This window comes from Lygodium microphyllum, chromosome 29, assembly GCF_053477565.2.
Source record: "Lygodium microphyllum isolate KBCC chromosome 29, Lygodium_microphyllum_v1.1.10, whole genome shotgun sequence".
NCBI classification, from domain to species: domain Eukaryota; kingdom Viridiplantae; phylum Streptophyta; class Polypodiopsida; order Schizaeales; family Lygodiaceae; genus Lygodium; species Lygodium microphyllum.
The window spans coordinates 9,124,347-9,140,781 of record NC_141163.1 but is presented as its reverse complement, the minus strand read 5'-3'; the positions used below and the strand labels follow the sequence as shown (position 1 = coordinate 9,140,781).

Below are 16,435 nucleotides of genomic sequence, written 5' to 3'. Positions count from 1 at the left end.
TCTATAATCTCTATTATGTCTCGATGCATTTTTGGATACATGTTGCATGACAAATAGTCTATCAACTTGCTCATCATGAACACCACTGGAAGATGCATAGTGCCCATGCTGTCTGCCCTTTGCGTTCATATCTCCTTGCTTCTTGTAGCAATCCTTTGCAATGTGCCCATACTTGCCGCAATAATGGCAATCCTTGTCCCTGTTGGACTGATCAGATGACTACCATGAACCAGATCCACCACCTCTACCATGGGATGATCTCCCCCTGCCTCTAAACCCGCCAGATCCACGTTGGCCTTGTGTATTTGCACCATGCCAATTACCCTGCTGTTGCGGCTGTCCATAAGCATTACGAGTGTTACCACGACCTCGAAATGAACCACAACCTCTAAATCCTTTGCCACGCTGGCTAGAGTATAACACAGTGTCTCTACTCTGAGATACACTGGAACTTGTATTCAAACCAAGCTTGACCTCCTCATGCAGCAACAAAGCAACTAGCTCTTCCCAGGTAAGGGGCTCTTCTCTAACAGAAATGGATGTGTCAAAAGCTTTGTACTCTTTCCCTAATCCATTCAAGGCAACAACAATCATATCATCTCCTGATACACTTGAGCCAATGGTAGCAAGTTGATCAACTATGGTCTTAATCTCCGTGGTATACACCTGGATGCTCCTGTCATTCCTAGACATGTTGTTGAACTGCTGTTTCAACTGGATCTTCCGTGCACGTGTCATGGTTCCATAATTTTTCATCACTATGTCCCAAGCATCCTTCGGAGTCTCACATCCAGTGATTTGAATTACCATAGCATGAGATATACATAGAGAAAACCAATGCAGCACCTTGCATTCTCTCTCATTCCATAGCCTATGAGCTCTTTTCTGTTCATTAGTTGGATTCATTGCAGGCAACTCAGGAGCAGCCTCATCTCCTGTACATAGATCCCAATAACCCTTGCCAACTAGAAAGTTCTTCATTCTGAATTTCCATAATGCAAAGTTCTTGTTGTCTAACTTCTCTCCAACTATCTGAGTGATATTATCAGTCCCATGTGCATTAGCCATGATGCAATAGACTGTCTGTCAGATGTTTAACTACCATCAAACCAATAAGTATGACTGACCAAGTTCAGTCCACAACAGTTTATGACAGTTTTCTGCAACTAATTGCAGTAAAAAACCAGGGTATTTCAGCTCATTGATAACCCAAAAAAGTCCCAAAACAGATGGTCTAACCCGTAGGTAAAACAATCAATACATATGCTATGTATTTGCTTCAGTTTAAACTCCTGCAACCTCACTGTCAGGGACCAATGATGCAGTCTGAAAACTGTAGACTGTGTATAACCAGCAACAAATTCAAGTCTAAAAACAACATGCATACATGTCATACATGTCCCAGAACTTCCTAGATGGCTGCTAGTACATGTGTCAAGCCATACATAGGCATAGAAGCACAAAGCGGTGCATAACCAGCAAGTACAAATGTCAACTAGTTTGGTTGCAGGTTGCAGTCAACCAAAAATCAGCATAACAAGCTTTAAGCAGCTCCAAAAAGTCTTTAAATCATGTCATACATTCACTTTGAAGTGATGGGTTCAATACATGAGCATTTGGGTAGGCATAGACAACCTGTCTTCGTTAATCACTGTCAAGGAATACATGACTGTTCATAACCAGCCCAAGCACTGTCAAGGCAATTATTTCAGGTCCAGATCTGAGTATTCAGCAGCATCCAATGCTTTCCAAAATCCTCCATACATTCAGCATGCATATGTCAGTTCATATAGGTGATAGAAGCTCCAAAGTGACATGTATTGCTTCAGCAAGGTACAATGCTTGCTATTCACTGTGTATGACAATTTCCAGCCTGTCAATGGCTTTCAAATCTGAGTGTTCTGAGCAAGAAATCTCAGCTCCAAGACATTTGATCCAATGTATACATGCTTTGACACATTCTTGTGCTTTAAAGATGCCTTCTGAGTGTAGTACAAGGCTCCTGTATGTCAATAATGACTGAATGCATGCTGTCCATTCATTTTCACAGCAGTTCAGAACTGATTACAGATCTGTGTCTGTTACTCCAGCTCATAACAGAGCTCCCACACAAGCATTTGCCTCTTGTACTCTTCAGATATCTTCAAGAGTGAGTATACATGCCTTATGACTCTTGTCCAAGTGCCCCATTTGATGTTTGACAGGTTGCAGTCCACCCAGCTCTAAAGGCGCAGTTCATGCTGATTCAGCAGGGGTTGCTGCTGTACACAATGGCTGATCTGAGCCTATACAAGGCTTGCATAGGCTCAATAGGGCCTTTCAGATGCTCCAGCAGGGTCACCAACAGCCTCTTGACCAATGGCTACTCTCCTTCAACAATGCATACCTCTGTGTGAGTAAAATAGTGAAAATGACAGTCAGTCCTCTTCTTTTTCCAGCCCTTCAGGTCAGTCTTGAAATCTTTTTCTGCAATGCTCTACTCCACAGAGCCCAGTCTTGTGGATGCTCTGATACCATGTTCAAAGATGAGAGAGAGAGATAGGGAAAACTCCATATCCGTGAGCCTCCAAGCTCTCAATGTCTTTTCTTCATTGTTCAACATAACACTAAACCACCCAATACAATGTATAGTAAACTAGACTGACTAGACTGGCTAACTCTAGTCAAGTCACTGACTAACTACTAACCCGACTTATTTAATGTAGTCACATGGAGACAACTGTACACTAGCTGTCAGATGTCGGTTACACACCAAGACAAACTGGCGGGTGGAGCTTGATTTCTAACACCCCTTATATTCTTTCGGGGCTTTTAGTTCCCGATTGGCATTGATGGCATCTTGTGAGCAGGTGCTAGTCCTACCCTCTCTCTCTCCGCATCTCACAAGCTAGATGGAATGAACTACCCTATATGGTTGTGCCGCATGGAGTGTCTCCTCTACGACTGTGACCCTTGGGATTTTGTTATAGTCCCTACATCCTGATCTATTGTGGATCCTCATGATGGTGTGACCGCGGATTCGGTAGCTTTATGGGATCGTAGATTCCGCTCCTCTCTCCTTTTGAGTTGTATAGATTTTGTGATTGTGCATGTTAGACATCTCCACACCGTTACAGAGATTTGGAGGAGATTGGCATCTCTCTTTCGGATCTAGACATTTGGGCATCAATTATCTCTCAGGTTGAAGCTACGATAGCCTTTTGTTGGTTGTAGATTCTTCTACAATGAGGGATCACATCCATAGGATAGAGGAGATTCGGGATGAGCTTTCATTCCTTGGTACATGCATTTCTTTGGAGGATCTAGTTGTGACACTTCTCTCACATCTTCCATCATCGACATATAATGTGTTCTACACTAGTCTTCTTACTTCTCATAGCCAGGAGACTCACTTGGGAGGAGCTAGTCCCATTGGTGCTTGAGCAGGATGAGTGTCATAGTGAGTCAGATTCTTGTGGAGCTCGTGCACATGGCCGTGCTTATGTGACTTTATCTATAGGTACAGGACAAGCCAAGCAGAAGAAAGGGAAGAGGAAGAAGTTGGAGTCATCTTTTGACTTTGATACAGCTTTTGTGGGGAAGCGTAGAGGACATCCTACATGTCCTCATTGTGGGAAGACCTCACACCTCAAGGAGAAGTGGAGGATATACCCTCACCTTCATCCAAGAGCGAAGGGTGGATCTACATTGAAGCCTTCATCTACCTCCACTTCGTCACCTGCTTTTCCCATTGAGTGTGTGTTTCTACAGATTTATCAGGTGGAAGAGCCTTCTTTGATTGTCTCTTCTTTTGAGCAGCCTTGGTTCTTTGATAGTGGTGCATCAAGTCCTATGACTCCCTGAGGTGATTTATTATTGGTTCTTTGTTCATCTTAAGGTATCATCAACGATGCTGACATCTCTTCGGTGCCTATTAGTGGTGTTGGCATCTTCCCTCTATTGTTTGACTGCCCATTGAGCTTTGTTTTTGAGGCCCTACATGTTCAAGTTTTGGTCTCCCTCTCCTTCAAGTTCAGGGCCTTTCTCGTCTTGGCACCCATGTTGTCTTCACCAAGTTGACGATCTTTTTTGAGGATTCTTCTACAGGAGTCCCTTCTGTGATCGATTGGCAGGAGAGGGGGCTATCTATGTTGCCTTCCCCTTCCATAGTGCAGGGCTCTCCAAGGCAGTTTTCTAATGCCGCACCTATTTCCAATTGTGCACTATTTGTCCCACAGGTTTCATCCCATCCCCCACCATCTCCTTTGGTGGTTCCCTGGTACTTCCCATCCCTTCTAAAGGGGGATGATATTGGTGATGCGGCTTTGGATTTCCTAGCCCTTTGTGTTTCAGAGGGGGCTTTCTCTGAGGGGGCTTTCTCTAAGATCACGAGAAGTTGCTTCTGGGTTTCCAGTTTACTTTGGGCCTTTCTTTTATGTGGCTACTCCTTTATTTCATCATCAAGCAACCATCCCTTGCTGCTTGGCCCTTGGTCCTTGGTGTTTCTATGTAGCTTATGGCACCTTTGATAGTTCCTTGCTATCATCTCATAGTTGGGTTAGAGGCTTGGCTCATCCATCCCCGATTGGAGTTTTCTGGGGTGATCCGTTCGAGGCCTCTCTGTTTTCTTTACCCTTTGGTTGGCTTTCATTTGATTGGATTTTTCTATGGAGAGGGGGTCCTGCACATTGGCTGAATTTTCAGCCGTAGTCATATTGGATTGCATAATCTTTTCACTAGCCATATGCCTCCTCCATTCCTCAATGACATGTCCCTTTTGTCTATAGTAGTTGGCTTGTTTCTTCTTATCACCAAATTGCTGCCATGTTTTCATCTTGCCTTTATGGTTGGTTGCCAATGATTGATTGTCCATGCCCATGCTTTAGAGATTTTTTCCGAAATTGCACTTCTTGCAATAGTAAAGAGACCAACTCATAAAAAATGTGAAGGTTTGCATTTCTCTTTGCCAACGAATGAGTAGTTGTGCAATGCTTTGACAAGACTCCGGCAAATCAGCAATGCATTGAACCCAAGTGATGCATCAGGAATAATCTCATTGAGATTCGCAAGCTATTCCTTGGGATCTTGATGCAAGTAATGTGTACATAAACAAAATTGTTTGCAGTCATGTGCTTGACCTCAAATTGTTTATGTAAATAGGTAGCATGTGCCTCCTTTTTTTTTTGCAAATAAAGTGTGGCTAATTATATTACTTCAGAAAAAACTGAGTACAAGGAAGTGCTCATGCTCAACAAACTAGCTGGAGTTGATCAGAGTCACAGATATATCAAGTATACAAGCCTCTCAGGGCGGTCTAGGAGGGATGGGGGCAAGAAGCCAGAGGGGGGGGGGGGGGGGGTGTGTATCGCCATATGGGATTGCTTGCCTACATCATCACAAAAAACAGGTCCTGGCCGTCCCAAGTGCGCATGAAATGAGATCAGAGCTCCTATCGAGCTCAAGACTTGCCATACACCTGGTCCCATCGACTGTGGAAAGAGTGGATGATGGAGGTCCAGAGCTCTGCTAAAGTTGACTGTACTGAAAGATTCTCTCCGCCAAAAACATCCTGACACCGCGCCTTCCAAATATGCCATCCAGTTGACTCCCAATGATCTCCCATACCTTAGAGCGGTCTGCTGTGGACTCCAGTAGTGTGATTGACCGAACAGGCATATGTTTGGTGTGGAAGCTGTTGATGAGGAGGAAGGACTATGGAGCATGTGAGTACGCTTTGCCGCAGGCTTGGATGGCAAACTCCAGTCCCTCATGGTGGCCCTCAGGCAGACCATAGGGGTGATAGATGCTCCAGGTGGTACCACCAATGCATCTATCAACTAGTTGAGAGTCGTGACTCTGTATATTGGTAAAAATGGGCCGCATGTGCTAGGGGCCACTCGATCGCATCTATAGGGGGTCAAAAGATAATACTCATGTGTGGGATCTTGATACCAGCCCACTAGTTAATGTCCATAATGCAACCTAGCCACTGTTATGCAAACAATGCTAGTTCTTATTCTCCCATCCATTGGGAGATGTGGTCTGCCACTTGACTCTTCACCTTCTCCTCTATCTGTGTCGTTGTCCAATCCCCTCAGTGAGAGGACTGAAGGAAGAAGGCACAGTTTGGTCCATCTGGTGGTGTTGGTAGATGGACCTTGCCCCTCCTTGACTTGCGTACCACGAAGATCCCCACCTCTAGAGGTAGTGGGAACTCTTTGCGCTCCGCAACTCTCAGGTAGGACCATGGGCCATTGCGGAAGAACTCCTGTGGTAACAGTTGTGCCTGTCTCGGGAAAGTGTGATGGGCGGCAGGGACAGATGAGTTGGTGGTTGTGTGGGGAGGGCAAGACTATTCGTGAGAGGAGGATGTAGGCGTGTGTGGCTCATTACCTCTTGTGGGAGGAGGGCGGTGGGTTGGGGGAGGGGAGGGGATCACTTGTACCGGGTGCAGATAAGGGGGGTGCTTGGTAGGGGAGGTGGTGGGGGGGAAGAAGATCGAGGGATGGTGGGTGGTCGGAGGTATGTGGCGGGTGGGGGGGGGGGGCTAGTGGCCTTGGAAGGGGGGGGTTTTATGGGCCAGGGTTAGCGGGGGATCCATGGGAGGTGGGCATGGGGGCTGTGGGATCTCAGGTGAGGTAGCTTGTGGCGTGGGTGGTGGATGTGGGGCACTGTGGTCCTGTCGGGTGGGGCGGGCTGCGGAGTGCTCTGTCGGGAGACCATCGCTTGCCCTCTTGCTCCCTGCTGCCATGGCTGTGTCTAAGGAGCTGACTGTGGCCCCCCCTTGCTGTCTCTCTCTCTGTCGTCTCTGGACCCATATAAAGCCGTTAGTGTCCACCTGCAGGCATGTCGGTGGAGCTGCCTTGGCTCCGAAATGCGTGGAATCTGTTGCCTAATGCCCAAAGTCATGGCAGCACAGACGTTGCCCTGGTTGCCTAGTCATAATGACCTGTTGCCTAAAGGAGTGACCTCTTGCCTCAATCTCCAGGAACTTTGGTATACTCTTTGTGTCTTTCACAACCACTCGTACCTTTGGGACTCCTGCAGTTGTCACTGCATCTGCGAAGGAGGCATGAAGAACTGTGCTGAAGAGCCGTCCAAAGTCCTCCACTAGTTGGCGGTACTCTACCGCCAGTTCGGGGAAAGGTAAAGTGATTGGATGTCTGAGAAATCTGTTATGGAGTGCAAATGTCTCCACTGTGAAGCTGCTATACCAGGGAACCATGTAAATGACCCCTTTCGTGGAGGCATAGGGTGAGCTCTCCAGTAACTCACGAGCTGTGTCCGCAGAGGTGAGTCGAACAATGAAGATCCCTTGGCCCATGAGGACTGCCTCCGCGATTTGCGCTATGCCAATGCGTAGCGTGGAGTGGAGCCAATCCCGCAGCTGGGCCCTTGATGGGGAGTGTCCAACGACCTGACCAAAGATCTCTATTTCTTTCAACTCTAGCTCTGTGGCATGGACTGCTAAGAGCTGTTCCTTAGAGAGGATGATGTGCAAGGTGTTTGACTAGGGGGCACTCGCACAATGCGCCGGCGTCTGACCACAGGTTTTCATTGCGTGTCCTTGCTAAGGACCTACCTATAGCGTTGCTTTGCTACCGGTGTGGGGGGAAGTTGCTGCAGAGGAAGGGAGCAACTTGGGGGGGGGGGATTACGGATGGTGGGTTTGCCAGGTGGGACCGTGTGCTGTAGGGCGGAGGCGACAGGGGTAGCACAGGGGGTTCTTTAAAGCCTCCTTCAATATCTCAGCTTTGTGATCAGCAAAGCCATATCATCTTGGTTCTTTAAGCCTCTTCCTTCCTTCATCCAAGGTCCACCTATGGCAGGGCAGGTGTGCCACTGATCCGCAGGCGGGACCTACCTATAGCGTTGCTTTGCTACTGGTGTGGGGGGAAGTTGCTGCAGAGGAAGGGAGCAACTTGGGGGTGGGGGGAAATATGGATGGTGGGTCTTCCAAGCGGGACCGTGTGCTGCAGGGGGGAGGCGACATGGGCAGCGCAGGGGGTTCTTTAAAGCCTCCTTCAATATCTCAGCTTTGCGATCAGCAAAGCCATGGCATCTTGGTTCTTTAAGCCTCTTCCTTCCTTCATCCAAGGTCCACCTATGGCAGGGCAGGCGTGCCACTGATCCGCAGGCGGGGGAAAGCAGGTTGGGTACAGCTGCAGACAGGGGCGCAGGCAGGAGCGGGCGGGCAGTTGTCAAGCAGGCGGAAGTGCAGGCAGGGGGGCGACAGGGCAGGCGGCACATGGCAAGGATGGCCAGGGGAGGCAGCAGATGGGCGGGTGGCAGATGGCGAGGACAGGGTAATGACCAGGGCAAGGTAAAGGGGGCGATTGATCGGATGATGGTGGTGTGGCGAGACAGTCGGGCCAGGGGTAGCACACGACGTGACGGGCGGAGTTTTTTTGTAAGTTAACATGTGCCTCATTACACACCCGATATAAAGAAGCAAGGTTTCCCATGCTTGTTAGGCCATGTGCAGGACTGATCAAGCTAAATAACTTGCTTCTTGCATGATAGTGTGATCAAAGCATGTGCAAAAGCATCCTTCCCATCCCATCTCAGCTGAGCAGTGGTGGGAGGAGCATGAGCTAGAGTTGATGACCCGATATTGACAGTGGATGAACTAGATGATTCTAGATTTCTCTAAACTACTCGACTTGTTGGCTTAACCTCAGTGTACGATATATAGCCCCACAACTGCTTTGCAACGAGTATGTCTTATCATATACGCAAATATCAGGTAGTTGGTGCCATCTAACTTATCAAGGTCTCCAAACATGTGCTATAAGTCATTTTGAGTTGCCATTTCAAACACCTTCTATAAGTGATTTTGAGTTGCCATTTCTTGCTGTGTATAACTGATAAATCCAAGCAACAGCTGTCCAATGAATTTTTTATATTTGTAGCATAAAATAAATGCAAACTGGAGCTGAAATGATGATGTTGCAGCAGAATGTTGAAGAGGATATTGACAATGTGATAAAAAACTGCTTCCAATGTCCTTGAATGTTGCATAGGATGCAGAATTAGGCCTCAATGTTGATGAATTCCAAAATTTGCAAAACGTCAGACATTATGTGGAGGAATTTTGAAGAATTCAGGCTTAGAATTGAGAATCCCCAAATTTTTGGTGGAATTTGGGGTTTCCAGCAAAAGCCCTGAATTTCGGGATGAAACCTTGCGAAATTTGATGTTGATGTTGAAAAGCCCCAAATTTTGACCGCTGGTCTGAAAATCTTCCTTGGGTTGTGTGCAGGGTGTCACTGGAGGTAGCTAGGGGTGGTGAAGCCAGGTCAGTCAAGACCTGAGACAGCAGCTGGCTGAAGCAGCTGAATAGAGGAGAGGTTGAGCTCAAAGCACAACGGTGTTGGTGCTGGTGGCTGCTCATGAGCTGAATGGATCTCTGATACCATTGTTTGGTCAATACCCAGCTGCACGCACATGGGTGCATGTGCACACTCACAATGAACAGTGAATAGAGGAGAGGTTGAGCTCAAAGCACAACGGTGTTGGTGCTGGTGGCTGCTCATGAGCTGAATGGATCTCTGATACCATTGTTGGGTCAATGCCCAGCTGCACGCACATGGGTGCATGTGCACACTCACAATGAACAATGAACATCAAGAGAGGAGATTGCCGGAAGGTCAATCCATTGATATGAGACTAATGAATGAAAGTATAATCTGTAAGGTGCTATAGTACCGCACCCAAAGAGGGTGTTCACACGGGAAAATGCCCTTCTCTAGCTGGAAGATAAAAAAGTGACAGTGAATAAGGGAGTGTTCACACCAGAACAACGGAGGGACATGCTAAGTGTAATAGCTGGCAACCAATGCTTCCAATCTCCCTGTCTCCAATAAGGGATGCAGGCGTGCTGAGTGTCAGGACCAGTGGAGGAGCAGATGTAGCACAAAGGGCAATAATGTTGACCAAGTGAGCTATCATCATAAATGATCTGCCCAGTCAGCCAAATGCTGCACCAAAAGCCAGCCACTAAGTCCTCCTAGGTGCTCACTAGACTACCCATAGAAATGCCCATACAATGCATGATATAACAGTATCAGGTAAAAACTGAAAAGCAACTAATTGCTTTTGGTCAGTTGCAGCGCATGTCCAGGCCTATCTAGCATGCTATAAGAGTACAATCATGCTTAGGAATGAGTAAACCACCACTAACAACACACACACACACACACAGAGTTGGATTGGCTGTTTTTGCATATGTTTACCGGCTGGACGTGGCTCCTTGTACATGTAATTTTTCTTAGTTCATCAACCTTTACAGAAAAGGAAAAACAGAGAGAGGGAGGGAGGGAGAGAGGCACTCATGTAATTGTTTAACCAAGGGTTTGTGTAATATTTTAACCACTTTAAAGCAGGCTCATGAAGGACAATTTGGTTCATCTGCTGTGTCCGGGAATAGCTCCTCCAAGGATCTAAATGTGATAGCACAAGGTAATTCAGCAAATTACGTGTTTTCTTCAACAATGTACATGTTTGCTTTGTCAAAGTGATATCAATGGGCCTGCAAGTGTTATATCTGGGTTTTGTAAACTGATCAATAAATACTATATGGAATGTTTTTCTAGGCACTACTACAAAATGTTCTTTATCTTGATTTGTAAGCTGATCAATGATAGATACTTTATGGAATATTTTTCTAGGCACTATTTTTATACGTTTTCATCTATTAGTGCCCTATAAGTTGTTTTTTGTCTGATTATTATCACACTGGCTGTAAAAGGTTGATTCATGATTGTCCCCTTGCTGGTTCCTTGCTTAGGCAGTTCAGGGAAATATTCTCCATCTTTCCAACTTCAACTTATGGCCAGTGCTTTTTTGTAGAGCGTGAACTGAAAATAAGAAAACGGCAAAGGAGAAGGCAGTTTGACAACCCAGAAGCCTGCATGTTGCGTGGTGTGTACTTCAAGAATATGAAGTGGCAAGCAGCGATTAAGGTTGATAAGAAGCAAATACACTTGGGCACAGTTGCAACCATGGAAGAAGCAGCACGTCTCTATGATCGGTTGGTTCCTACATCTTCAGAAAGTTGCCTTCTATTGAATATTTCTAAATCAAACCCTTATCTGTTTGAGATGTGTGGGGTTTCTCTGTCCCATGCATCTTATCATGGTTACAAGAGTAGGTAGGTGAACACATTTGAAAAATGTTCTCTCTCAATACTCAGTACACGACAAACTCAATGATGTATATGTTGAAAGATCCTTGGTAAGAGCTTTTCTAGGAGTATCTGTTGAATGACTTAAGTCACAGAATGTCATGTTTGTTGTGAAGGGCTGCATACATGTGTGGAAGGGAACCAAATTTTGAACTATCTGAGGAAGAAAAGCAGCAATTGCAGGGAATCCGATGGGAAGATTTTCTCTATTTGACAAGGAGTGCTATTGCCAGCAAGAGTAAGTACTTTCTTTCTTTTCCTAGACATGCACATAGAAACCTGGTTCAAGGTAACTAAAGTCTGAATGTTCTCTCAGAGAGGCAAAAGAAAATCGATGCTGGTTTGAGGAGGAAGCAAATGATGGGTGTGGAAGAGAGCAGTCCATCCCCTTCATCAGAGAACTTTGCTTAGGATTGGTTGGGTTAACCCACCTTGAAACTTGTCATCAGCAAGTGGTCCTGAAACAAGATTTTGGATGCAAGTGCCCTGCATTTGCCAGTAGGATGTATGTAAATTAGCTGCTTTGAAACTTGTACAAAATCCAGAGTAGGTTAATTCTTGGGTGTGAAGCCACACCTTTTTTCAACTATTCCAAAACGGTATCTGTGAATTGGTTTACGTTGAGTTTTCTCAAGCATTTATGGTCAATTGGGTCATGTTGAGTTCTCTCAAGCATGGTGGCTTGTTATTATTATTTCAGTTTATGATGGTTTTCTCTGTATCATTATACTGGTCAAAGTGTGCTCTCTCAAGGTGTACTTCAGATTGCAGTAATCTTTTTAAAGAGACCAAATTGATTTAACATACCGGTTCACTACAATGTCTTAAAGTGGCATGCTATATTAGTCACAATGACAGTTAAAATATGGCAATGCATATTTTAAGCTCCCATATTGGCAAGAGCCAAGTGATTTCCATAGATATGCCCATATCTTGGATTCAATTCAAAGATGAATAGAAGCGAACTTTGACGGAAAAATAAGTAGATTGTGTTGGCTGGTGCATGTGCAGAAATTGTGGTGTAATCTTTATAGCTGATGTGGTGTGGGCTTAATTACACCTGATGCCATGCACTTATTCTGGGATTTTCAGGAGTCTAAAGCCATTTGGCTGAAGCTTATGTTGATGATGAAAGAAGTTGGTTTGCGTAGTTCTGTCTATTGGAAGCAAATGGTGTTGGGTGATTCAGGTGAGCTTAATGATTAGTCCAAAAGGTTTGGAGTATGATTAGGGCTTTGACTGCAAAGAGTTTATGGTTTGGATGTGCCTAATACTCATGCTCTCTCGACGTCTTTTGATCACATGTGTTCTCTTACATTTGGTGCATCTACTCTCATCTTGCTCCTACTTCACGTTTACTCAATTTCCCTTGCTCCCTTGACCTAGTAGATCAAGGAACCAACCCATTGATGGATGTCAACTCTTTGCACAAGGTGCCATTTGACAACGTAGTAGGTGTGGACCACCTCTAATTTTATGCTATTTCTAATTCTATGAGAACTAACTTAGAGGAGCCCCAATAAAGTCACAAGTCATCTTATTATTCTCTATTGGCTATGAAACCCTCGTAGGTTGTGAATGCACATGATATAGAGGGTATTTACACCACATAATGGTATTTTCTAACAGGCCTTAAATGCATATGATATAGAGGGTTTGGGATTAATGGGACCTCCATGTACTAAAACCACATAGGTCACCACCAATCAAGGGATGCTTGCTCAATGGGGCAGAGGTACCCATAACACTTGGTGTTGGGTTACCTAGAAATTAGCTAGTTTTTGAAAAAAGAAAATGGTATTTCTAGGATTACATTAAAATATTAAGGCTAGGTGCTCTAAGAAAACCCTTGTTTTTAATGTTCTATGGAGGCATGTTAAGCAGCTCTACAATCCCTAGTGGGTGATGAATATATTAGCCCCTTTGCAATATAATATTTCTTGCACTTTCAAAAGATAATGAAGTGAAATATAGAAGAATTATAAGAGAATGTTTCAAAGTCGCAAATCTCTCAATGAAACGGATTATAAGTGTGTTTCAAAGTTGCAAATCTTTTGATGAAATGGATCCAAGTCCAAGTTTGAATATTGATTGTTCTCATATGTATATTGCTCATTCTCGCGATCATGAGTAATAATCAAGTTTCTAGGGTGGAGGGTTTTTCCCATGTTGTATGTTTTTCCCATATTGTGTGTGATGGAGAAAGGCACTACAAAAGAAATTTGTTTGATAGGCCATGGGTTAGGAGTAAGAATGTGTAAGTTACTAAACAAAAGATTTATGCCTACTAATGAAATCAAAACAATGTTAATTTGGCAAAAAGTATAGTTATTTGAAAGTCGCAAAACCTAACATGCTAACAAAACCAAACTTGTGAAATCTTTTTGGAGACGTACATGGGAAAAAAATATTAGTGAGTGATTAATGATATCATGCAACCAAGTGTATGTGGTGAATTTTACTCCCATAGTAATATTCTCCCACATAAAAACATTTATCACTTGCACATCTCTCTCTGTCTCTGTCTCTCTCTCTCATATGGGACCCGGGGCTCTTGCTTTGACAGTGAGATGTATCCAATGACTCTCTCAAAGGTCTTGGCATTACCCCCTTAACTCAAATTGAGAGCTATGTCCATTAAAATATTTGCATCATCGAGTTTGCAAGTTGAAAATAGAGAATGTGGTTTTGAAAGAGTAACTTGCCAAAATGCTTATATGCTTGATGAAGCTAGAGGGAAAGATGGTAACAAAGATAGTTGTTGCTAACAAGAACATTGAAAGATGACCCATTCTAGAAGAAAGAGTTCAAGTGGATGGTCCCATGACAAAACATTGAGCAAGGAGATAATTAGGCAACTTTGAAGTTTGGAAGCATGCAATATAAAGTTAAAGTGAGAAATCAAAATGTTTTAAGGGAAAACAAAGTAATGAGCAAAGAAAAACTTATACTAGCACACCTCAAAGCACAACCATGTGAAATTGCAATGATGAAGGCAACTAGAAAGGAGGGTGTTGTTTATCAATGTGGTAGACCCATTATAGAGGAATTTAGAAAGCCTAAGCACTAAGTTGTTTTTGGATCATGATATATTTAGCAACTTTTAAAGCTTTCACATTTGAATTTCTTCTTGCATCAAGGGCACCTTAATGTGGGTTTCTTTTGTGTCAATGGCACCAGGAATAGGTTGTAATTAAAACGCTGATGAATATTTCTTTGTCCTATATGCTTTAGGCATCTAAAAGGATGTTTAACACACACACACACACACACACTCTCTCTCTCTCTCTCTCACACACACACACACACACACACACACACACTCTCTCTCTCTCTCTCTCTCTCTCTCTCTCTCTCTCTCTCTCTCTCTCTCTGTCTCTCTCTCTCACACACACACACACACACACACACACACACACACACACACACTCTCTCTCTCTCTCTCTCTCTCTCTCTCTCTCTCTCTCTCTCTACCATGGCAAGTTGTCAAACTAGGAAAGAATCAAGCAACTTAGCAGTTTGGAAACATGGAAGTCAACCTCAAACTATAAAAGTGATCAAAATGTTTCAAGGGAACTAAATTATGGAATATAGATGAACTTACATGAGCACAACTTAAAGCACGACCAGTTGAATTTGACGAGATGAAGGCAGCTAAAAAGAAAGGCAAATAGGCAATCTATGGAGATAGCAAAGTTATCATTGAGGACTTCAAAAAGCCTAAGTACTAAGTTACCTTTGAGTCATGATGTATTAAGTATCTTTGATAGCTTTAATAGTTGGTTTTCTTTTTTGTGCTAATTGTGCCTTGTGGTCTCCCCAAAGTGGATTGTAACAGGAAATTGTGATGTGTTTTATCCTATATATGCCTTTAAGGCATCTAAAATGACCACTTGTCTCTGCAGATAACCTGCCTGCACTTGACTTGCCTCTGGGGGATCACCATATCAGCAGATTTTATGGCCTTACAATACAAACCCTCGAATACTCAACAATTTAGCAACCAGTGAGAGAGAGAGAGAGATAGTTGGAGCAGCTTATACATCGTCCTTTCGAGAGAGGGAGTGGAAAAACTCACTCTACTTATCCACAAGATGTGGAGCTTTCATGGCCGCAAGGAGCTACTGTTCTGCTACCACTATTTTCATCTCCTGCCTGCACTACTGCGCCATAAGTCGAAAGTTCAGTAGCTTCCTGGATTTGATGGGATATATCGTTGTATGCATCTTCAATGAAAAATGTCGCCTAGGCGGCTTTAATGGAGGATGCTACAGAGATGATATTGACGAGAAGGACGGACTTGCCTGCAGAGCCAGTGCTGTTGATCACAAGACCTACACGCTCCACCTGTTTGTAAGGTTGGCTGTAAAGACACCACACTCCAATAGATATTATGGTTTCTTGCTCTTAATAATCACTTACCAAAAAGGCACCACTTGCACTTGAGGGGGTTCAAAGGTGTACCAATGTACAAATGAAGTAGGCCGGACGAACAAGATTGGAGAAGTTGAACGAGGCTGAAAAGGCATAGATGCACGCACACAAGAAGCCATCACCCATTCCTATGTGGTATCATTCACCACTGATTGCTCTCACCTATGTTGATGTGCATGAGGAGGTGTTGGGTGTAAATGACCCCCTGATTTCTAATTCATGTGATGAGGCAATGGTCAAAGTAGCTCTATAGAAAGACAAGAGTATATGCATATGCAAAGCTAAAGTTTAGGGTGGAGGGATTTAAGGACCAGAAGGGAGAACCTATTGATAGTGAAGTGGTGATAGGGCAGCTAGTAGGATAGAAGAAGCCAAATGAACCTACTAATTTGAGGTGCTAAAGGGGGACCTCAAGAGAGAAGAAGCTCAATGAACTTGCTATTTGTGAAGAGTATAAGAGGGGATGGAGGGAGAGAAGGAACCCACTAAAGCTCCAATTTGTGAAGAGCTGAAGCGGGAATTGAAGGGAGGGAAGGATCCTATTGTAGGACCTACAGAAAACGAACAACAAGCAAGTGAAGATGATGCTCCTCTAACATAGATTTAAAAAAAAAATTATGAAAGGAAGAAGCATGAGATGAATAATACAATACCACTAGGATACTAGCAGCACAATGAGTGACAACAGTGCCTCTACTCTCTCTCTATCCAATAGGATATGGTGATGATGCACAATGATATCAAAGAGTGGAGGGTAGCCATATAAATAGGCATTGCTAGAGTAGATGCGAGTTTGCGACGTGAAAATGCAACAACTTAGGGCCATGAATGCATTGC

The 16,435-nt window shown here is 44.2% G+C and overlaps 1 protein-coding gene across 1 annotated transcript in view; it reads left to right on the top strand.

Annotated features, from left to right (window-relative positions):
- Positions 1 to 11,866, top strand: part of LOC148010358 (uncharacterized) — a gene marked incomplete at its 5' end in the record, with an annotated part of 56,308 nt that extends 44,442 nt beyond the window's left edge. The window contains 4 exons of the mRNA XM_087671061.1: positions 10,365 to 10,440; positions 10,831 to 11,011; positions 11,281 to 11,402; positions 11,481 to 11,866. Coding sequence (XP_087527187.1) covers positions 10,365 to 10,440; positions 10,831 to 11,011; positions 11,281 to 11,402; positions 11,481 to 11,575 — 474 coding nt within the window. The remainder of the gene's footprint in view (positions 1 to 10,364; positions 10,441 to 10,830; positions 11,012 to 11,280; positions 11,403 to 11,480) is intronic.
- Between the last annotated feature and the right edge of the window lie 4,569 nt (positions 11,867 to 16,435).